This window comes from Bidens hawaiensis, unplaced genomic scaffold (genome assembly GCF_021521415.1).
Source record: "Bidens hawaiensis isolate Kalapana, Puna unplaced genomic scaffold, B.hawaiensis_p1.1 tig00064566_1, whole genome shotgun sequence".
Lineage (NCBI taxonomy): Eukaryota > Viridiplantae > Streptophyta > Magnoliopsida > Asterales > Asteraceae > Bidens > Bidens hawaiensis.
The window spans coordinates 1475-25538 of NW_027501514.1; the positions used below are offsets into that span (position 1 = coordinate 1475).

Genomic DNA, 24064 nt, shown 5'->3' on the forward strand with positions numbered 1-24064 from the left:
TGGAGAAAACAAAACCGGCATTATTTTTGGGTGGTGAACTTATTTTATTCTTTATTATTATATTTTGGTGTGGTGTGACGGGTGAATGGACCAAATTGCCTTTGGGTGTCTTTATATTGATGAATTTCTTTTCTTTTATCTTTTTATTGATTTTTTCTGGCTTGGGGTTAAGATTGTAATTTTGTTCTTATCCTTTGGCAATCCGAAGGGTCTTTTGTTTCACATTCGTGTTTTTCGTATTGGCTGAAGAGGTCCTTGTACGTGTGCTTTATGCAAATCTTAACCATGAATGACATATTGCATAGTTTAAGAAAGACGTCTTCCAGCAAATGGTATCGGGGTACCAAGTTTTTGGAAAAACGGGATAAAAATTTTGGAAATCGGTACTGACCGATACCAATACTGGTATTTGCCAAATTTTTTTCTACGATACCAGATACCAAACCGAGCATTTTCAATACAAGTACCAAATTTTTGAGAAAATCGAAATCGGTACCAAGCTCATCCATGTTCCATAGTTGTTTCAACATAAAATATATATAGAAAGATTTTATGCTTACACTCAAACAATAATCGTGTTTGTTCAAGTCGAACAACAATTTATGGGGGAGTGGTTTGATCTAAGGTTTCTACGCAAATTGACGAAATTAATTCTACTATTGATTTCATACAAATTTTGCGAATCAAACAAGAAAAAATGCACCTAAGCTGAAAATATGCTTCAACAAAATAATTTTAACGTGCACATACAAACAATCTTGACTTTCTCAAGCCATGACAATAGTCTTTTAATATCAACCATACACATTTAGTTATACTAACAACCTTTAGAGTAACCGGTAGCCTTTATTAATAGTGTTTGTTTTTTTAGTTGTTTCCTTGTTTACATATGTTGGTTGAAGAAATCCATGTGGGTTTATAGGTTGAATTATACTTCAAATATTTGAACTTTATTTGTATGGAAAATCGTAATGCACTTTTTGTATATGATGTTTAGCAAATCCACCCTTTTCAATTCTAAGCAAATATTAAACATTTTATTGCAAAATTTACAAAAGAAATTACGTTCGGAGTTAAATTAGGAGGCAAATCAACTTCATATTTTAGCGGGAAACAACTTTTTGACAATAGCCTCAATGGGTCAAGTTATTCTATAAAGGGAAACTAAAATGAGAAGGATGAGAAGCCATAATTAGTTGACATGTGTCATGTAGGGATCAAAAGAAAAATGGTATAAAAGTAATATTACACATATTCTCTCTCCACATGCAAGTCACATGTTAACTCCCCCATTATTTTTAAACGTATATAACTTTTTCATATGATATTTTTTTAAAAAATAAAATTCACCATAATAACAAACGTTTTTTACCTTTAATACGAGTATAATTTTGTTATATAAGAATACAAAATAATTTACGTCATTGTGTCTTTTTGCTTACCATTGTGTCTTTTTTCGTCATTGTGTCTTTCTATTTGTTATTGTGTTTTTTCGCCATTGTGTCTTCCATCTGATCATTGTGTTTTTTTAAAATACTAATAACACCGTTGTGCAGTAGTATATATATATATATAACACAATGGTAAATGCATATAACATAATGGCCTGAAACGTAAGACACAATGGTAAATGCATATAACATAATGGCCTGAAACGTAAGACACAATGGTAAATACATATAACACAATGGCCTGAAACGTAAGACACAATGGTAAATCCGTATAACACAATGGCCTGAAACGTAAGACACAATGGTAAATGTGTATAACACAATGACCTGAAACGTAAGACACAATGGTAAATACGTATAACACAATGGCCTGAAACGTAAGACACAATGGTAAATGCGTTTAACACAATGGCCTGAAACGTAAGACACAATGGTAAATGCGTTTAACACAATGGCCTGAAACGTAAGACACAATGGTAAATACGTATAACACAATGGCCTGAAACGTAAGACACAATGGTAAATACGTATAACACAATGACCTGAAACGTAAAACACAATGAAATCTATATATTACACAATGCCTTGAACGTAATACACAAACAACATAATACTATTTTTCTCAAATTAAGTGAATATTGATCACAATGACTAAAACACAAAGATACGTATAAAGACAAATGTTTAGCACAAAGACACAATGACGCACAAAAGACACAATGATTTGTGTTAATTTTTATCTTTCATATGAGTATCAATTGAAAAACACAATGACCGAAATATATAACACAATGCATAGAAAAACCCAATTAAAAACAGAACAACTAAATAACACAATATAAAAAAACTCACCAATTTTTTATTTATTTTTATATAACAATATGATATTCATATTAAAGATAAAAAACGCTTGTTATTATGGTAAAAAAATTCTAAAAAATGTCGTATGAAAAAGTTATAGACGTTTTAAAATGATGGAGGAATTGACATGTGCCTTGCATGTGGAGAGAGAATGTCTTCATAAGTTGGTTATTACCTTCATGCCATTCTCATCTATATTTATTCAATTTTTATTCTTCAATTAATCTCTACCATTCAAATCTAAGATCAATGGATTAGATTTCTTCTCACTCTTCTCATTTTTATTGTCATTTGTATTTTAACTTTACCCTAGCCTCAATTACTAACACTATTGGTTGTCTATACTTAAGTTGTAAGTATATTATAATATGTTTTATTATCTTGATTCAATATCATATATTTGTCGGAATCATGTAATCAGAGCTTCTTTATTTCTAATAATCAAACTAAAAACAAATTCATAAAGATTATAAGATGAAGAAGACGAATAAGATTGGAACCCCTAAGAATAACAAAAAAAAATATTAACGACTACATTGTTGATTGTTGTACTTTAATAACCAACCAAGACTCCTTTTATAGCCCAACCATATGATCAATTTGTCAGACTGAATCCTTGATTGAAGTAATTGAGAGCTTGGAGATTGAAGTTGAGAAGGAAAGACTTGCAGAGATTCCCGACCATTGGAAGTGTTAATTGAAGGTAGCGAGCCGATCTAAACTAGCCAACGAACCAGGAAGACTAGCCTATGAATCCGGTTTGAAAAGCCCATGAAGAGAAGGGTGGCCGTCGAATGAATAGCCCAAACATGAGAAATTAAAAAATTAACATTAGAAATAAATACATAATGAACGATTAAAATGGAAATTGAAGGAAAATTTTGTTGGACTTAATTTCCGTCCTCGGGTCAATGAGGCGGGTTGGGCGGACTCATCGAGCCTATGATGAGTTGGTGTCTTATTTATCAAGTTGAGCACGTAACTTGGTTTACATGAAATAAATTACTTGGTGAGCAAGTCGAGCAAATGAATTGGACAACAAGAAATTTATTTATTAATTATTGTTTAAATATGTTTTTACTAATTAGTGTTTGAGTATGACAAGGAGTTTGTATTCTAGTCTAATTAGGTTTTCATGTTTAAAATTGTATATATGCCCGAGCTTGTGAGTTATATTATTAAGAGTTTAAGAATTATAACTTTTGATCCTGGTCTCCATACTTCAAATTTTAAGTTTTTAACATATAAACAATTCAAAATACTCTGAAAATGATGATCATGGAGAATATTAGCGTTCACCCCATAAAGTCTTAGATGAGAGTATGAGACAAATCTTTAAACTAGTCGAAGATCTATTCAGGCCGGTAAGATACTATACTAATACTTAAGACATTATGTTTTGCGTAGGGTAATCATGGGCCAACATTACATGGATTAAACTTTAAAGAAATGTTATAGAAAATTGAAGTGTAGAAGTCTAAGGTTGTGTTTGTTTTTGCTTATAAGGTCTGCGAGGAGCATATGTTTGCGGGTGCGCAGACATAAGCTCTTGAAAACTGTTTGTTTTTTTTTAAAAAAAAATATGAAAACTGCCTTTAAGGTCTTAAAAAATAAGCTTTTTTCATCATCTTCACACTTCTTAACATCATATCAGGTACCAACACCCAATGTCCAACACCACCACCACCATCCACTGTCCGCCGCCACCACCACCATCCACCGTCCGCCGCCACCATCCACCACAACCCACCACCACCGTCCGCCGCTGCCACCACCACCACCACCCACCACCACCACCGTCCATCATCACCACCACCCCCGTCGGCCACAACCACCGTCCACTACCACCACCACCACCCACCGTCCGTCGCCACCACCACCCGCCACCACCATCCACCGCCACCACCCACCATCCACCGCCACCACCCGCCACAACCATTCGCTACAACCATCCGCCACCACCATAGTCCGCCACCCACCACCACCGTTCATCACCACCACCACCCATTGTCGGCCACCATCACGGTCCACCACTACAACCGTCCATCACCACCACCCACCGTTCACCGCCTACCACAATTGTCTACCACCATCCACTTTCATAGTTCATACACCACTACAAATGACTTTTATCTACTGCAATATATATGACAGGTAACTACTTTTCAGCTTATGCAGACAATATCTAGTTTATAAAACAAACAGTATTATATTTTCAGATTGCATACCTTCAGACCACATCTTCAGTTGCAGACATTAAATCAGATGAAAACAGACTGCAGACGATTTTTGTCTTCAAAAACAAACAGCACCTAAGATAATGTAGCTAGGTCCACATCATATAAGACAGATGAGACATGATAACCAATCCTTATCTTAAGGGCCTATACCCTCCCCTATGTAATTGTTTTTAATTTTTATAAAACTAGTTTACATAACAAAAATATAAATGAGTGATAGAAATATGTCACCACAAGAACACAACCATATGTATAGTGATTCAAGTGAATGTTAATATAGCTTTACCTCATTTTTTAACTTTTAAACACTAGACAAAGCATTTTTCTATCCGGGCGGGTTTGAATTGGAAGAGAAAAAAAAAGACCAAAACCCAATTGATCAAATATATATACTTCATTACAAAAAAGGGCTTTGTGTCATTTCGAGTTTAATTAGCACTCCCATTTAACTTATTTTTCAATTTTAAAAACTTTTCATAGAAGAAAAGTTCATTTATAAAAAAAATACCATTTTGCGGAAAACGTAGGTTTGATAAAAAATATTGTCGGTTATAACAACAGGGTTTGAACTGGTATAAGTGAGTATACAGTCCAATTTTTGTCTTATTTTGTGTTCGTCGTTTGACAATTTTTGAAATGTCATTGTGCTTTTCTTTTGCCTTGGTTCGATCCACTAATGGATCCGATGTCAATCCATTGTTGGACACTTGGACTAACTCGACTTTTCGTGCAAGTTGAAACTCAGATCAAGGCTCGGAAACACTTGTCCAACCGAACAAGAGCCATCAGTTAACCTTGGACTTAAAAATGACTAGTAATCAAAAATCAAATGAAACATAAATTTCGATCGTATTATTAAGTACGTACAGCGCAATAGTCTAAGTGCATCCATCATCTAGAAGTAAAAACATATTCAAAAACAGGCATCACATCACCACTCACAACATTACCAAAAATCATCCACAAAAACAAAACCAAAACAGTTCATACTGAATAAAATGGTATAACAATCGCAGCAAAATTCAAAACAACATCCATCGCCTGCCTTTTATTCAGAACCAAAAACAAAACCTCTCCTCAAATTCATCTCTTAAAAACACCACTAAATCACATATGATCAGATTCATTCAGAATGTGGAAGGGTGGAACCATTTTCATGATCGTGTTCGTGTTCGTGTTCATGTCCGTGTTCATGATCGTGTTGAGGTGAAGGGGACCGCGATTGTGACTCTCCTCCTGGTGTTTTAGAACCACCTGCATTTTTTGATGATTTTGAAGGGGACGACACGGAAGAATGGTGAGCGTGGAACATGGATGGATCAATGATGGACATGGTAGGCATAGTCATGCCATAGTTGTATGAATATCCCATCAAAGGGTGATCATATTTACAAGTTGGCCCATACTTGCAGAGTCCATAAAGACTGTAATATGAACACACCGCTTGCCCCTGCATTTTGAGACCTTGTGTCAGTCTGGTTCGGTATAGGGTTAGATACATGCCAGCTCATGTGTTTGTCCACTTTTTTATATATGGGATAGTAACCAACGTTTCAATTAAAGACAATTTTTTTTCTTTTGTCTCTAAAGTCACTTGGGTTTTATTAGTTGTGACAATCTTGTATAACTTTATTATAAATGTGAATATATATATATATATATATATATATATATATATATTTCAACCAAGTGAGGCAAATGTAAACATATATGAATCTTGATTACTATTTAGTGATTATTTAGTAACTAAGTAACAATTAACTTGAAGTAGAAGGTAATAGCGAAGAAAAAGATTTACTAAATAATAACTAACTTTCGTAATTGATAAATCAAATTGTAAAAAGTAATCACTAAATAGTAATCAAGATTCTTGTATGTTTCGTTTACCTTAGGAAAATTTAATATTTATAAAAACTATACCAAGATTGGAACACCTAGTAGAGTGATTTTAGAGAAACAAAAAAAGAAAACAGCGGGACACTTGAGAAGGTTAGTTACTATTGTGTAAAGCTACACCTAAATAAATAATTAGAGCCTTAATAATAAAAGATTCTATAAAAACATGTTAGAACTTTCGACCCGTCTGACCAGTTGGACAATAACAAAGCAACCTGAATAGCACATTTGCAAGTCGAAAATGCAACCTCTAATAAACGCCACGTGTTTAACAATTAACATGAATTGAGTAACTTACGGGTCTCAGAGGGAGGCCCAGGGGACTAGCAGCCATTTGAGCTATCTTCTCTTTTGGATGATGATACTTACAGTCCGACCCATATTTGCAGCTTCCAGTGTTCATAAAATAACGACATTCCGGTTCACCGGGTCGCTCAGGCAGATTAGAACCAGATGTTAAAGTATAGCCCTGATCAATTGAAACCGAACCACCAAACACACTTGGTGAGGTCACCGGGCTCAGACTTCCCTATAAAAATAACACCATCATAATAACCACCACATGTATTTAATTTCTTGAATAGGAGTTTAGCAATATCCTTACCACATAAGTGCTCCAACCTTGCGTGGGCCCAATAGTTTGAGAATTAGGAAGCATAACTGGTAAGTAAGTTTGAGAATCAGAAACATATGTTGGTCTAGGCAACGACCAACCAGAAACACCGGACGAAGGTGCATGTGTTGATGCATATGGACACCTCCCCCGTCCATTGACGGTTGCGGATGATGGAACTTGCATGAAACTCCAAATTTACACGATCCAGTTCGTAAGTAATGAGGACACGCCTTCTCTTCCTATTAACTTGAAGAAACGTGGATCGACTTACTAGTAGACGATCAACTTTCCTCGGGTATGAGTGTGCTATATCACCGATGGTTTTCCGGAGTATGAATTCTTCCACCTACAAAACGAGCAGCACCGTGAACTTACCCCTCAGAAAGGGACAGAGGGGTCCTCTTTGGGGTAACCCTCCGGTGTGAGAATAAGATATTGTAGGAGAAGATAATAATAATCTGAAAGTGAGTAAGGACTTAGAATGTATTTTCTTGCTTACCTCCCCTTGTGGAGGTGGTGTGGTATTTATAGTGTTAGGGTTTCCAATGATTGGGCTCAGACCCAATTAGGGCCTTTTTGGCATCCTCCTATTGCTTCGCGCCACGTGTCCTTAGGACACCTGGTGCTTTTTCATTGATTATTCTCTGACCAAGGTATTTCACCTGACCCATGGGCAATCACGTGGTAGCACATGGGTTTTGCTGAGTTGTCCACCCTTCATTGGCAGCTGTCAACATCAGCATATTCTTTATTCCTTAAAGGATACCTTCTGGAAGGTTGTCTGATGAGCACAATCATGGTTGTCCTTATCCTGATTTGGATAAGGACGTGGTTGATTATGTGCATGTGTGATATGCGCCTATCCTGGGGATGCGCGAGGTCTTCTCATTATTCTCACGCGCAGATGTTTCATGCGCAGATGTGATATGCGCAAGCATATGTAATATGCGTGAGCATATGTGATATGCGCCACGCGCAGATGCGCCACGCGCAGATGTGATATGCGTGAGCATATATGATGTGATATGCGTGAGCATATATGATGCGTGAGCATATGTGATATGCGCCACACGCAGATGCGCCACGCGCAGATGTGATATGCGTGAGCATATATGATGCGTGAGCATATGTGATACGCGTGAGCATATGTGATGCGTGAACATATGTGATATGCGTGAGCATATGTGATATGCGCCACGCGCATAGGTTTTGGCTTTGTGTCTTCATGACATCCTGATTTCAAGCCTCTTGTCTATATCTTGTGGGTTGACCCGCCCCGCTCGATGTTAAGGCGGGTGCATACCTCTTCAGTCGGGTTACCTATGCGACAGGTATTATTATTTGTGTTTTGATAACCACTCGTTTCAAACATTGTTTTAATAATGTTGAGTTATGAAGAGGTATGCACCCGCCTTAACATCGAGCGGGGCGGGTCAACCCACAAGATATAGACAAGAGGCTTGAAATCAGGATGTCATGAAGACCCAAAGCCAAAACCTATGCGCGTGGCGCATATCACATATGCTCACGCATATCACATATGCTCACGCATATCACATATGTTCACGCATCACATATGCTCACGCGTATCACATATGCTCACGCATCATATATGCTCACGCATATCACATCTGCGCGTGGCGCATCTGCGTGTGGCGCATATCACATATGCTCACGCATCATATATGCTCACGCATATCACATCATATATGCTCACGCATATCACATCTGCGCGTGGCGCATCTGCGCGTGGCGCATATCACATATGCTCACGCATATTACATATGCTTGCGCATATCACATCTGCGCATGAAACATCTGCGCGTGAGAATAAAGAGAAGACCTCGCGCATCCCCAGGATAGGCGCATATCACACATGCACATAATCAACCACGTCCTTATCCAAATCAGGATAAGGACAACCATGATTGTGCTCATCAGACAACCTTCCAGAAGGTATCCTTTAAGGAATAAAGAATATGCTGATGTTGACAGCTGCCAATGAAGGGTGGACAACTCAGCAAAACCCATGTGCTACCACGTGATTGCCCATGGGTCAGGTGAAATACCTTGGTCAGAGAATAATCAATGAAAAAGCACCAGGTGTCCTAAGGACACGTGGCGCGAAGCAATAGGAGGATGCCAAAAAGGCCCTAATTGGGTCTGAGCCCAATCATTGGAAACCCTAACACTATAAATACCACACCACCTCCACAAGGGGAGGTAAGCAAGAAAATACATTCTAAGTCCTTACTCACTTTCAGATTATTATTATCTTCTCCTACAATATCTTATTCTCACACCGGAGGGTTACCCCAAAGAGGACCCCTCTGTCCCTTTCTGAGGGGTAAGTTCACGGTGCTGCTCGTTTTGTAGGTGGAAGAATTCATACTCCGGAAAACCATCGGTGATATAGCACACTCATACCCGAGGAAAGTTGATCGTCTACTAGTAAGTCGATCCACGTTTCTTCATTGGCGCCATCACCTGTTACAACGGCAACAAAACCACTATCTCATCAGTTCTCTCTGAAAATCTTCACCATGGTTTCCGGTGTTCGAAACAGCGATCAAGTTCTGGAGGATAATGAGCTTGAGGATGTTAATGAGGGACATCAGTTTCTGAGGGCGCCGCGTGATACTGCGCGCACCCCCAGTAACCATCCCTTCATCACAACACCTCATAGCCAGACTGAAACTCCTCTAGACGATCTCACGTTCCAAAATCTGACTGGTGCAAAACAAAAAGGACCAATGGGTCCGGAAGTTGAAACCAATGACCCTAAAGAATGGCTCATAAACGAACAACGGCGTTTAATGGACAAATACAATGAGCTGGTCAAACACAAAAAGTTAGCCGACTTAACACAAAGGCTCGCATTTGATAAACAAACCATTCAGGGAACAACAAAAAGGGCGCGCGCGCCGGAAGATGGTCACTCTGTTCACACCGGACACGCTGATTTTAGTGATGAGGAAGAAGTGCACAGCATGAGGAAGACGCGAGATACTCATGCAGGAGGTTCACAGCTTCGTGCGCACATGAACATAGCGCCTGGAGCCAAAGTTGATATGGATCTATACACACCGTACAACCCACAAGCGAAAGGGCAAGTGGACGTAACCACACCATATAGGCCAGCCATCTTGGTGAAGCATTCAAAATTCACTGAGCGCATTGCGAAGGCTCCCATTCAACACAAAACCAAGATGCCAAGTGGTCTAGGCAAGTACGATGGTACAATAGATCCAGATGATTTCTTACAAGGTTTTTACAACACTGGAAACCTAGAAAGCTGGACGATGCCAACATTGTGTCACATGTTTGCTCGCTGCCTCACGGGCGCAGCGCGTGTCTGGTTCGAAAGCTTGCCGACAAGACAAATCGATGGGTTCGAAGAGCTATTGGAGAAGTTCCAGGCTCACTTTGTACAGCAGCGCAGACACACGCGCGACCCCGATGACATCATGCACTGCGTGCGCAGGAATGATGAAACCATTGAAGACTACATAACTCGTTTCAATCAGGAATCTCTTGCAATTGGAGGTATCACTGAACAACTCTTGCGCGTGGCCTTTATACAAGGTGCGCGCAGTGATCAACTCCGCAGAGCTCTCGTGAGCAGAGATGGCATGCCAACCACTTGAGCTAAGCTTATGAAAGCATCGCGAGTCTTCGCGAGAAATGAAAAACAAATTGCCCAAGACAGAGCAAGAGATAGAGGGCATCAAACAGAAGCACCACACAACAATGAAAGGAGGGGCAAACAAAACTCCGTATGGTCTAGGTTGTAACAAACCAGTTATTCTCCCGCAGAAAAGCAAGCGCAACAAAGTTCACCCCAGCCCCAAAAAGACATTCGTAATCGCGGAGAAGGTGACAAGAGGGAAGGCGGCAGAGAGCCTAACAGACCTCTACCAAGAATATGGACTCCCCTCACCAAAACGCCTTCGCAAGTGTTAAACACAGAGAATGTCCAGTTTAAAAGCCCCAAGCCATTACTCCATAAGGGACCACCAAACAGTGGCAAGTATTGTGAGTTTCACAAGTCCACAGGGCACAACACCGATGCATGCCACCATTTGAAGGATGCGATTGAAAGAGATGTGAAATCAGGCAAGTTGGCTCACCTGGTGAAAAACCCAAGACCAGAGAATGAACAACCAGACGGAGCCTCAGCCAGTAAAAAATTCAAAAGAATCTGTGTAGCTGAAGGAGGAAGGCAAGGGCAAGGATCGAGGAAGAGAAGCGCGCAAGTCCAAGGGGATTGGCGCGAGCAACAAGTAATATTCCCAAAAATCAGAGGAGGCCCGTCTATCAGCAGTCCTCTAGTCATCACTTCACACATCGCTCATTATGAGGTGTCAAAAGTCCTGGTGGACACCGGCAGTGAATCAGACATCATGTATGAGCAATGTTTCAGGAAGTTGGATCCAGCAGACCAAGCAAGGCTCGAAATTGTGAATGCACCAATCTCGGGTGTCTCAAATGAAATTATTCACCCCTAGGTCAGATACAATTCGAACTAACTATGGGGGATGAGAAACACAAGCGAGCTGAAATTGTCAACTTCTTGGTCTTGCCCACCACTTCATGCCATAATATGATCTTGGGTAGAGGAACGATTGCCCAATTCAACGCCATACCGTCACCAGCGCACGGTGCGTTGGGGTTCTCAACACCAACAGGAGTAACATTTGTATACCGAGATCATTTGTGCGCAGTAACAAGTATACCGCGAGAAGGGAGAATGAAGCTTCCAATGGCAAACAACGCGCCAGAGGAATGGATTCTCAACCCAAAATTCCCAGAACAAACAATCACAATTGGAGCTACGATATCAGATGACACAAGGGTAAGAATGAAAAAATTGCTCACAACGTATATATCGGTCTTCGCGTGGCAACATTCTGATATGACTGGGGTTCCGCGAGACCTGGCGCAGCATTCTCTCAACACATTCAAGTCTGTAGAGCCAATTGCTCAAAAGAAAAGAGTCATGGGGGATGAGAAGGCAAAGGCCATGAATGAGCAAGTAGAAGATCTACTGCGCGCAAATATCATCCGCCCAATACGATACCAAACATGGGTAGCCAATCCTGTGATGGTAAAGAAGAGCAATGGGTCATGGAGAATGTGCATTGATTTCAAGGACCTCAACAAAGCGTGTCCAAAAGATTGTTACCCCCTCCCAAACATTGACGCGAAGGTGGACTCTGTGGCGCCATTTAAGCTCAAATGTTTCCTGGATGCCTATAAGGGCTATCACCAAATTCAAATGGCACCACAAGATAAGGACAAGACTGCCTTCAGAACTGACAAGGGTGTTTTCTGTTACACAAAAATGCCCTTTGGTTTGAAGAATGCAGGAGCCACTTACCAAAGACTCATGGATGCGGTTTTCAACGAGCAAATTGGAAGAAACTTAGAAGTCTACGTGGATGATTTGGTGATTAAAAGCAGGGAGGAAAAACAAATGCTCAAAGACATCGAAGAAACCCTTTGGCGCCTAAAGGAAGTAAACATGAAGCTCAACCCGAGCAAATGCACATTCGGCGTAGAAGAAGGGAAATTTCTCGGTGTAATGGTCACCAAGGATGGTTTCAAGGTGAACCCAGAGAAGGTGGAGGCTATCCTTGACATGCCCTCACCATCCACCATGAAGGAAGTTCAAAAGTTGAATGGCAGATTGGTATCAATTAACAGGTTCCTAGCAAACCATGCAAGCAAATCTACCCCATTCGTTAACACATTGAGAAATTGCTTAAAGAAAAGCCAATTCAAGTGGACGCCTGAGGCCGAGCAAGCTTTCAGTGAGATAAAAGAATGTCTGATAAATCTGCCTGCGCTCATAGCTCCACTACCTGGCGAAACTCTAACGTTGTACCTGTCAGCAGGAGAGCGCGCCATTGGCGCAGTGTTGTTGGTGGATCGCAAGGGAATCCAAACACCAATCTATTATGTAAGTCGGGTGCTGACAGATCCTGAGACGCGCTACACCATCATAGAAAAGTTAGTTTTATCATTAACACATGCGTCGCGCAAGCTTCATAGATATTTCAATGGTCATCCCATTGAAGTCCTGACTGATTACAACATCCAGCAAGTCTTGCGACGTCCCGCCCTCTCAGGAAGGCTGACAAAATGGGCGTTGGAGTTAGGGGAGCACACGATCACCTACAAACCTCGTCCAGCAATCAAGGGACAAGTCTTAGCTGATTTCATTGCAGAAATCCCTGAAGGAAAAGTCGAAGAGGCTCAGCGCGAAGTAGACCCTCCGCAAGCCAATAATGAAGAAAATGTTTGGAGATTATTCACTGATGGAGCTTCAAACAACGAAGGGTCCGGCGCAGGCCTCAAACTGGTGGATCCAGAAAATCATGAGTATACTTACGCAATCAGGTTGGATTTCAAAAGCACTAACAATGAAGCAGAGTATGAAGCCCTGCTGGCTAGTCTGCGCATCGCGCACAAGTTCGGAGTTAAAAAGCTAGAGGCCCATGTCGATTCATACTTGGTAGCAGCACAGGTCAATGGCCTTTATGAGGCCAAGGAGAATACCATGCCTCTGTATCTAGAGCAGGCGAAAAAACTCATCGAACAATTTGAATCTTTCAGAATCATACACATTCCACGCAGTGAAAATAAGTCTGCCGACGCGCTGAGCAAGATGGCATCAACCAGCTTCGATCACTTTGGCAAAGATGTCAGGGTGGAAGTAATGAGCAACCCGTCGGTGGGAGCGAAGTCTGTCCTTGTAATTCATACAACACCTTCATCATGGATAACTCCAATAATGGAATTCTTGAAGGAGGGAAAGGTACCGGACGATCGCGCACAGGCGAGGAAGATAAGACACAAGTCGCAGAACTACGAACTGCTTGATGGTACGTTATATCGACGCTCTTATCTTGGACCGCTCATGAAATGCTTGGATGCTGAGTAAGCAAGCTATGTGATCAGAGAGATACACGAAGGAATCTGTGGAATACATGCTGGCCCGCGCATGGTGGTTGCCAAGGCAATGAACGCAGGGTACTATTGGCCAGGCATGTACTTGGACGCATTAAAAGAGATCCAAAAATGCAAAGCGTGTCAGAGCTATGCGCCAAACACCATGCGGCCAAAGAACAACTTGATTCCGGTGACCTCCGCATGGTCTTTCCACAAATGGGCAATCGATATTGTGGGTCCCTTACTACAAGCGCAAGGGCGGTTAAAATTTTTGGTAGTGGCAGTAGATTATTTCACAAAATGGGTTGAAGCCAAGCCACTGGCAAAAATCACAGCCGAGGCAATGAAGCAATTTATTTGGAGCCACATCATATGCCGTTTTGGCCTGCCAATGGAAATTGTGAGCGACAATGGCAAACAATTCACTGACAGGAAGATATCCAGTTGGCTCAAGGAATTGCGCATCAACCAAGTCTTCACTTCAGTATACCACCCTCAAGGGAATGGCCAAGTGGAGCGCGCGAACCAAAGCTTGCTGAATGGGCTGAAGAAAATGTTGGAGGGAGAATCTCATTCATGGGTCGAGGAGCTACCTAATGTCCTGTGGGCGCACAGGACATTAAGCAAAACCAGCAATGGCGAATCCCCGTTCAGCCTAACCTATGGAACGGAGGCTATGATTCCAGCAGAGATTGGATGCCCATCCTTTAGAGTGCTCATGATGAGTAAGACGGATAACGAGCGCGAAAGGAGGTTGGATCTCAACTTACTTGAAGGGCGCAGAGAGGCGGCTATCATCAGCGAAGCCAAATACAAGAAAAAACTAGAAAAATATTACAATCAGCGCGTGAAAGAATGCCACCTCAAGAAGAATGATTTTGTCCTTCGGAACAATGAAGCTAGTCGCGCGATACATCCGGGAAAGATGTCCCCCAACTGGGAGGGACCTTATCAAGTCTCGGAAGAATTGGGAAAAGGCGCATACGCTTTAAAAGATTTGAATGGAAAGAAGATCCCGCGCACATGGAACGCAGCACAGCTTAGAAAATGTTTCATGTAAAAGTTGTCAAGTTTGTAATCAAGGCCCTTTAAGCCATTATGAATAATGATGCGCGCTATTTTCTCTTAATGTGTGTTCTATTACCTTTTGCATACATGTTTCACACTTCCCTTTATTAATTTTGAGCAATATGACAACATTGTATTGACATCAAACTAAAAATAAAACGAAGTAAAACATACATGCGCGAGCTTCAATCTCAAACGCGTTAACGAGTTTTAACTCTAAAACGTCGGGGCCTTAGCCCAATAATATGAGCCTTAGCTCAAATCACTCACAACATCCATCCTACATGCTGCGCAGCTAGACCATAAAAGTACCTAAGCACAACTAAGGCAAAGCACATGCCAAAACATAGTTGTTAAGGTCTCAGGTCGAGGTCACGCATGGGATTATAATGGATATCAGAGTAACACATACTGACACGTAAAGGCTAAAAAACTCATTCATAATTCCCTATAATAAATGCGCGATAACGTCGCGCAAAGGAGGAATAATGAAGTGCCAAGGCACGTGTCAGCACATTCAGAATATTGCAAAATAACTTGAAATGTGACAACTGATAAGGATTAAATAAAATAATTTCCTTACAGCCTTGTCCAAGTTTCAATGTGTAAGCATACCTTATATTCAACGAGCATAAACATGCAATATAAAGAGATGAATTGGGAATGCGCAAGATGCGAATAAGGGAAAAACAAAATTTCATTCCAAAACATAGAAGTTTACAAATTTACAAAATGATGAGATAAAAACTACTAACAAAAAAAAAAAAAAAAAAAAAAAACATGAAGGGCTTTTCAAGTCTCTATATCAACATCAGCCTCTTCATCGCCCTCATCATTACCTCCTCCCTCAGCATCTGGCGCAGCCCGCTCCTCGTCATCTCCAAACTTACCATAATCAAGCTGTTCGTCTTGAATGGAGTCGTCTTCTATCACGATAGTGTCAGGAGTAGGTCCTTTGGCCACGCCAGAGCCGCTAGCAGAGGCAGCATTGCCCGCACCATCATCGCTGCCACCAGTCCCTTCACATTCGTCAAGTAATTTCTTTAGCGCGCCAAGATCGGGCTGGTCAGCAAGCGCGGCTATTTGCAAGTCACAAGGAAAAGTGTGAGTACAAAAGATTAGGAAAATAAGTCAAGGTAAACTCATTAAGGTTAAAATACCTGCTCAAGGATGGGAATCAGAGTATTCAAGTACTTATCCCCCACCTCGGCCATGTCAGCGCAGACAATGTCGAGCTGATAAGGGTAGTCGGATGGATTCTTCTTCAGCATGCCATATTCATAGCCATCCTTAAATCCTTCAGCTCGACCCACCAAGCGCGACGCAGCATTGCAATCCATCACAAGGGTCTGAAACTCGTCTGAGTATTTCATCGCATAAGCGCAACGAGTCACACCCTGTGAAACTAGCCATTGACGATCCTGCGCGGAGGAAGAAACAGACGTCTCAAGAGCAGGAATCTGAGAGTTTAACAACTCAACAGTTTCCTTGGTTTGTTTTAGCTCTTCTCTGTCAGACGCTGCTGCCGCCAAGGCTTCATTCCTTTCTGCTCGCGCAGCATCGAGCTCTTCTCTGTCAGACGCTGCTGCCGCCAAGGCTTCATTCTTTTCTGCTCGCGCAGCATCGAGCTCTTTCTTCAGGCGCGCAACCTCACTCTCTAATGAATATTTGTCAGTGTTAGCCTGCGCAAGAGTTTGATCACGCGCCTCTGCCTCCAACTCCAAGTCACGCGCTCGACGCGCGTACCTGGCCGCATCCGCTTCTGCCGCTTGCAGCTTCTCCCGCGCAGCCTGCAGCTCATGCCCGCGCTTCACAAAGGCAGCGTTGGCACTTGCTCGGTTCTCGCTAAGTTCTGCATGGAGTTTCTCAGCTCTCTCTCGAGCGTCAGAAAGATTCCAAGCAGAAATCTTAGCCTCTTGCTTGGCCTCCACAAGGGCATCACGCACTTTTATATAATCATTGCGAAGCTCTTGGGAGACAGCAAAGAACGCAGACCCAGCAAAAAGGTGGTCGTTGAGCAAGTCCACGCGAGCGCGGTCCTCCTGAAACCTCCTTTCAGCCGGAGGAACAGAGTGAGCCCAGAAGTCTTCACACACACCCATGGATTGAAATGAGCTATCTTCAGTGATATTCCAGCTCGGGCGGTATATGTGATCGGCTTCCTGCAAACACAAAACCACGCAAAAGCAACGTTTTAGTCATCTAAACACTAATCTGGAAGTCCGCACAGCGGAGCAAAACAAACTTATACCTGCGGAGAGCCGGCAGAAAAGTCAGCGCCAGCCCCGCGAGAAGAAGGCTGCGCCACGAAATCTCGTGGCGCTACAGGGCTTGCGCGGCCACCATCGGAATCTTCAAAATTGACCTCCTCATCATCCTCTGTAACAGGTCTTTTCTCCTGCGACTTGGAAAAATCAAAAACAGTCTCACGAGGAGGGCTGTGCGCAGGAGGAGGTGAGGGAGGTCTTGACGCCGTTAGATCAGCGCGTAAAATAGTCTCCTGCTCCTTAGTAATCCCAATGAGAGGAGATTCAGTGCTTGTTGGAGCAGGAGCAGAACTAACGGCGCCGGCGCCAGCGCCAGCAGTGCCACCAGCAGCTTGTGTGCCAGCAATAATTCCTATGAAAAAACCAACAAGGAGAAATGATTCATGACTTGATCTAAAGGAAAACTTCAGAAAATCAAAGCGCAATAAATACCTTGGCGCACCGCCTTCCGCGAATTGAGCATCGCCATGAAGTCCATTTTCCCCCTTTTCGAGGGTAAAACAGGGGACTTCAAAGTAACCTTCGGCGCAGCCTCGGTACCTTGCTGCGCCTGAGGTTGAGCCACCAAAGTCGCCGGCTCTACAAACATTTGAGTGAGCAAAGCTTCATTAATAACTCTATCGGAATCATGCTCATAAAACCACAAAATATAAACAAAGTATACCTGTTGGAGAAGATGAAACAGCAGGCGCAGCGCCGCTTCCCTTGTCCGCCGCGCGAAGAGATGAGGTGGCAGCACCATACCTCGTGTGGACGGGAGGATTGCCCACACCTTGAGGCAAAGAAGACGAGGAAAACTTGGAGGTAAATCCCTTGGTTTTCTCAAGTCCCTTCGCTTGGGTAGGAGGATCCTGGGCAACAGGGGCATCATTTTTTTTCTGTTTTTTACTGGCCCCTGCGCCAGTTTTGCCTTTAGCTTTGCGCTTGAGTTGTGGCGCCTCAGCTTCTTCCTCCACCCCCTCTTCCGCAAGCTCCAACTCATAATTCTCGAGCGCATCTACAATACGTGCAACAGAAATGTTAACCAAATTTGGTATTCTAAAGGCCTAAGCATAAGTACAAAGGCTTACCAGGTGCATCGCTGTCAAAGCAAAATTCTAAATCAACAGGGATGAACATATCATCGAAGCGATCGGGGAAAGCAACTTCCCCAGCGCTCAGCGCGACAGAGCCACCCTCCATATGCTCGTCACAGGCGGCGTGGACGTATTCCTTGCTTACTGCATAATACAAGACAAATGATATCAGCAAAACGAATTATATTCGCGCAGATATAATGCAATGAGCAAATAACTCACCTAAGCCATCAACATGGATGACAGGCTCAGTCGCGCTGTCGGTCCACCTCTTGCTCATACCAACCCCCACCAGCGCCTCCTCGCAAATATTCTTGGCGGGGGATGGTTCAGCAGTTAACTTGTTAACCCATGTGCCCGTTGGGTTCTTAAGAACATTCTCATCCGCGGGCGCAGAAGTGATCGCGCGCATGGTCATGCGGATGGGAATCACACCAGCCTTAATATAAACAAAATTTTCAGACCAGTCATGAAGGCTTTTGCAGGAAACAGTGCAGCACTTAACCTTCTGATTGCGCGGTGTGAATGAGAACCAAGAATCTTGGATTTTTGGCTTGTAAAAATATTGAAAGCGCCGAGGGGTGGGCTCATCGCGCTGAGCTTTGCACATGAACTCAAAATGAGTCATGCGCACTAGTCCACAAGGATGGACTTGGGATATGTGAATCCCATAAAACTGAAGGAGCGCACTTATAAACCTTGTCATCGGAAGACGAAGGTTACAGTGAGTGAAAAAGTGAGAGTATAAAGAGATATAGCCGGTGGGCGGATCTGCCGCCGTTTGCCCGGTCGCCGGGAGCAGACAGCTGTACTCAGGGAGAAAACCCTGAGAGACGACGAGATTATCGAAGTCAGACTGTTTCAATTTGCAGGGAATCTCATCCCATCTCTTCACCGTTTTGTTCTTCCCCACCTCCTCCGACGAGGCCTCGGCAGCCCCGTTTACCCTTGCCGGTCTTCTTCAAAGTGGACATAACTAACTATTTTACACGGCGTTTGCTGGGGGAAATTGTGGTGTCTGGGTTATCAGACATACAATTGGGAATCAAACAGCGGTTACTTTAAGCACGGAAATCTGGAAGCAAAAGATAAAGGCTCTTAATCGGAATGAAAATTGAAGGAGAAAGAGCTCTGAAAATAACAATGAAGATGAAGAAAAAACCACTCAAAAGGCTTGCTTTTATAGGCCCAGGAGAGAGAAAGAAACAGGTACTGATCAGAGTTACGCTCACGCGCCCCCACTCGCAGGTGCAGGCCAACATGAGCGCGACACGTGTTCCTGACACTGTATGAGGAGACATGAAAGGCCACTGTAGCACCTCGAGCACACGAAAAGTCTGATACATAACGTCTCCATCTCTGACGCATGTCAGCACCAACCAACCACGTACATGGACGATTCATTTCAACCAAAAGGATAGAATTTCGCGCAACGCACATATGAGAAATAAAAAAGAAAAGACAAACCCTATTAAAAGAGCAAACTATTAAGTCTAATATCTATCTTACCTCGCTCGCGCGAGACAAGACACACATTAGACTGGGGGGGCTTGAAGAGGTATGCACCCGCCTTAACATCGAGCGGGGCGGGTCAACCCACAAGATATAGACAAGAGGCTTGAAATCAGGATGTCATGAAGACACAAAGCCAAAACCTATGCGCGTGGCGCATATCACATATGCTCACGCATATCACATATGCTCACGCATCACATATGCTCACGCGTATCACATATGCTCACGCATCATATATGCTCACGCATATCACATCTGCGCGTGGCGCATCTGCGTGTGGCGCATATCACATATGCTCACGCATCATATATGCTCACGCATATCACATCTGCGCGTGGCGCATATCACATATGCTCACGCATATTACATATGCTTGCGCATATCACATCTGCGCATGAAACATCCACGCGTGAGAATAAAGAGAAGACCTCGCGCATCCCCAGGATAGGCGCATATCACACATGCACATAATCAACCACGTCCTTATCCAAATCAGGATAAGGACAACCATGATTGTGCTCATCAGACAACCTTCCAGAAGGTATCCTTTAAGGAATAAAGAATATGCTGATGTTGACAGCTGCCAATGAAGGGTGGACAACTCAGCAAAACCCATGTGCTACCACGTGATTTGGACATGGGTCAGGTGAAATACCTTGGTCAGAGAATAATCAATGAAAAAGCACCAGGTGTCCTAAGGACACGTGGCGCGAAGCAATAGGAGGAGGCCAAAAAGGCCCTAATTGGGTCTGAGCCCAATCATTGGAAACCCTAACACTATAAATACCACACCACCTCCACAAGGGGAGGTAAGCAAGAAAATACATTCTAAGTCCTTACTCACTTTCAGATTATTATTATCTTCTCCTACAATATCTTATTCTCACACCGGAGGGTTACCCCAAAGAGGACCCCTCTGTCCCTTTCTGAGGGGTAAGTTCACGGTGCTGCTCGTTTTGTAGGTGGAAGAATTCATACTCCGGAAAACCATCGGTGATATAGCACACTCATACCCGAGGAAAGTTGATCGTCTACTAGTAAGTCGATCCACGTTTCTTCACCGACCATGTTTAGCACAACCGGTCCAGCACCGTGCCTATCACGAGGATGATTGTATTTGCAGGTTGATCCATATTTGCAAGTACCCGTCTTTAGATAATGCTGAAAATCGTAAAAAAGTTAACTTTTTTAATGATTTTGATGTGTACACTTATCTTTTTAAGGAAAAATGTAAACTTTATTAACTGTCACAACTAAAGTTCAGATTTTGCTAACAAGATTAACCTTTTATCCAAAGATCATAACTAAATCCACAACAGTTATGAAGAACTTACAACACAATCCGGCTCGCCAACTCGTTCCGGAAGCTCACCTCCGTTCTGATTGGCCTATAAAATGATAAAACTTACAGACTTTATGCATCAAACTATGAAAACTATTGTCTTTACCTGCACAATGTGGGTTGGATGATTAAACCTACAACTATTTCCATAACCGCACATGCCGGTCCTTATATAAAATATACAATCGGGTTCACCGGGTCGGTCCGGATAACCCACCACCTCTTCTTTCCCATCTGTTTGAATCCTCAATCTCCTTACAGCTTCTAAAATTCAACAAATTTTAATCAAATTTCAAAAGCATCGTACGAACGATTAAAATCCATACACAAGGAAAATAAACAGAGTAAAATTAGGCAAAATTCAACAATTGCATCAAACTGAAACAGAGTAACATTAATTACACACAAAACTTAAAACTTGCTTCAAAATTAAGCATCAAAATTAAGAGATTATGATAATTGTACCTTCAATGTTATTAACAGATGGATTGGAAGATGAATTGGGTACACCACCATTCCTCTGAACACGCCGATTATCCGGCATACCAATCTATTCTTATAATTATTACAAACCAGATTCAAATTTTGCAATTTTATAAAAATCCCCTGTTTCCCCTGTTTTTCCTTTAATTTGATCAATCAAACTTCAAGACTCAATTTTTATTCAAAACGATTGAAAACCCACGAATATTATGATCAAATTCACCGACCCTTTGAAGAAAAAGAGCTAAATTTGACGTTGGTTGATGATGATCAAGTGTTGAAAGATTAAAGAAACCCTAGAATAGAAATTTGATGAATGAATGAATGAATATGATCCATGAATGTGGTGAATAATAATAATATTATTCTTTCCTCACTTTTTCCATTTGGGTAATTTTCCACACTTTCTCTCTCTAAAATATTTTCTTGATGATTTTTAGTTTTGGAACAAGAATTTTGATTTTCATTAATATTTTAAACATAAAATAAATAAATAAGTTAATGTTTTTGGACTCGTGTACGAATGTGAAATATTGTCGAGTGTCAGTTGACTAAACAGTCTTGTGAATCTAGAAGAGTGGGAGGTGGTACTTGAGGGTAGTGTGGTAAATTCAGGTGGGTGAGTATGAATACTAGTAAATGGTTTCGGAAATACTGAGAATTGTAGAAAATCGTCGCCGTTGAAAGGGCGGGAAAGTGGGTGGCGTGGAGGAGAAGGTTAGTGATCCTGGCCGTTGAGGTGTAATGGGGACAGGTGTCAGGAGATTAGTGACTTTAAAGGCTTAGATACGTGTTGTTGCCGGTTAAGTTTGTTGATGGGAAAGTGGTTGGAATAAAACACTAATTGTTTTTTTTGTACAATTTTAATAAATGTTATATGAAACATCAACCTATGTAACAAAAGTTTTGTATTTTCAAATTTTCTCTCTTTTGTTAAATTTTTTTTAACGACCAACGGAAAAAGTCCTGCTACCTGGGATTTCTCATTGTCAAATGGCGACTTTATACGTCCGCGATCACATATAGCGTTGGATAGTTCAAGCCTACCGTGACCATCTTCTGTTCCGGAAAACTGGTCGCCATAGAGTCTACTAAGATAAAACCTTATTAGAATTGGATTCGAACTTGAGAGTTCTGACCTGTATCGCAAACATTTCTCATTTAATTAAATGTCAGTTTACAAAATATTAAAGTTTATGAAGAGTATCAAGAGAACGGTAAGGCCATGTGTAGTGGAGGGGGCTACAATTGGGGGCGAATTGTGCCACGTGACGCTCAGTCAGTAAGGGGTGAGAATTTGTTTTTGGGGTGTAATGGTGTAGGGGCTACAAGTTGGGCCCACAGTATCTTTTTTTATTATTTTCTTTTTATAATTAAACTAATTAAATGAAAACCAATTTATTTAAATAATTAAATAAAAATGCATTAAAATTAAAAATAAATACAAAAAAATACATCACTAAAAATATAAAAAAAAACATATAGCTCGGTTGGCGTACATGTTTAGGTTCGGGTCTGGAAATTGAAACAGATAGCTCGGTTGGTTTAGGTTCATCGGGTTCCATTGTAAGTTCACGTTCGGTTGGTTTTGCGAACCATGGTGTTGACCGAAAGGAGGAAATGGGTGGTTCGGTTGGTTCAGGTTGTTTCTAGGATTCATTTTGCATATACATATATACACACACACACAACATATATACATATACATACACATATACATATATATATCACACACACAACATATATACATATACACACACACACACACATATATATATATATATATCACACACAACATATATACATATACATATACACACACAACATATATACATATACATATACATATATATACAATAGTAATACAATAATAATATTCTTCATCTTCTCCGGGCGATAAAAGAACTCCGCCCCCGCCCCTAAATCGCCTAAAAATCGCCTAGGGGGGGCGTGTTCTAGCCCCTTCGCATCCCAAAATCGCCCGAACCAGCGCCCAGTACACACAGCCTAAGGAATTGTTATTATTTTGAATGGCAGTAAGGAATTATTACTGTTAACTTTTAGAAAGGATATAGGGACAAAAAGTAATCTAAAAAAGGGTTTGGAAACTATGTTGGTTAAAACCATTGATGTTTTAGTTTCTATATTATGACAAACTGAAAATTTTTCTTACTTTTTCAGACACTCATCACGACTTGACTCAAATTTTCGGGACGAAATTAACATGGGAATGATGTGACAATCGTCAATTTCAGGTTAACTCCGTTAACACCGTTAACTCAACTCCGTCAATTC

At 41.7% G+C, this 24064-nt stretch overlaps 1 protein-coding gene across 2 annotated transcripts; it reads right to left on the bottom strand.

Moving 5' to 3' along the window:
• Positions 1 to 5464: 5464 nt before the first annotated feature.
• Positions 5465 to 22209, bottom strand: LOC143604272 (zinc finger CCCH domain-containing protein 3-like). Of its 2 annotated transcripts, none has more exons than XM_077080802.1 (7): positions 21752 to 22209; positions 21393 to 21550; positions 21279 to 21332; positions 20996 to 21105; positions 7053 to 7310; positions 6747 to 6977; positions 5465 to 6002 (listed from the first exon to the last, which is right to left on the bottom strand). In XM_077080802.1, exons 5-7 carry the CDS (start codon positions 7245 to 7247, stop codon positions 5676 to 5678), a joined length of 753 nt encoding a protein of 250 aa, XP_076936917.1. In that variant the 5' UTR covers positions 7248 to 7310; positions 20996 to 21105; positions 21279 to 21332; positions 21393 to 21550; positions 21752 to 22209; the 3' UTR covers positions 5465 to 5675. Both variants share the same exon structure in this region, with proteins under 2 accessions (XP_076936917.1, XP_076936918.1).
• Positions 22210 to 24064: the final 1855 nt, after the last annotated feature.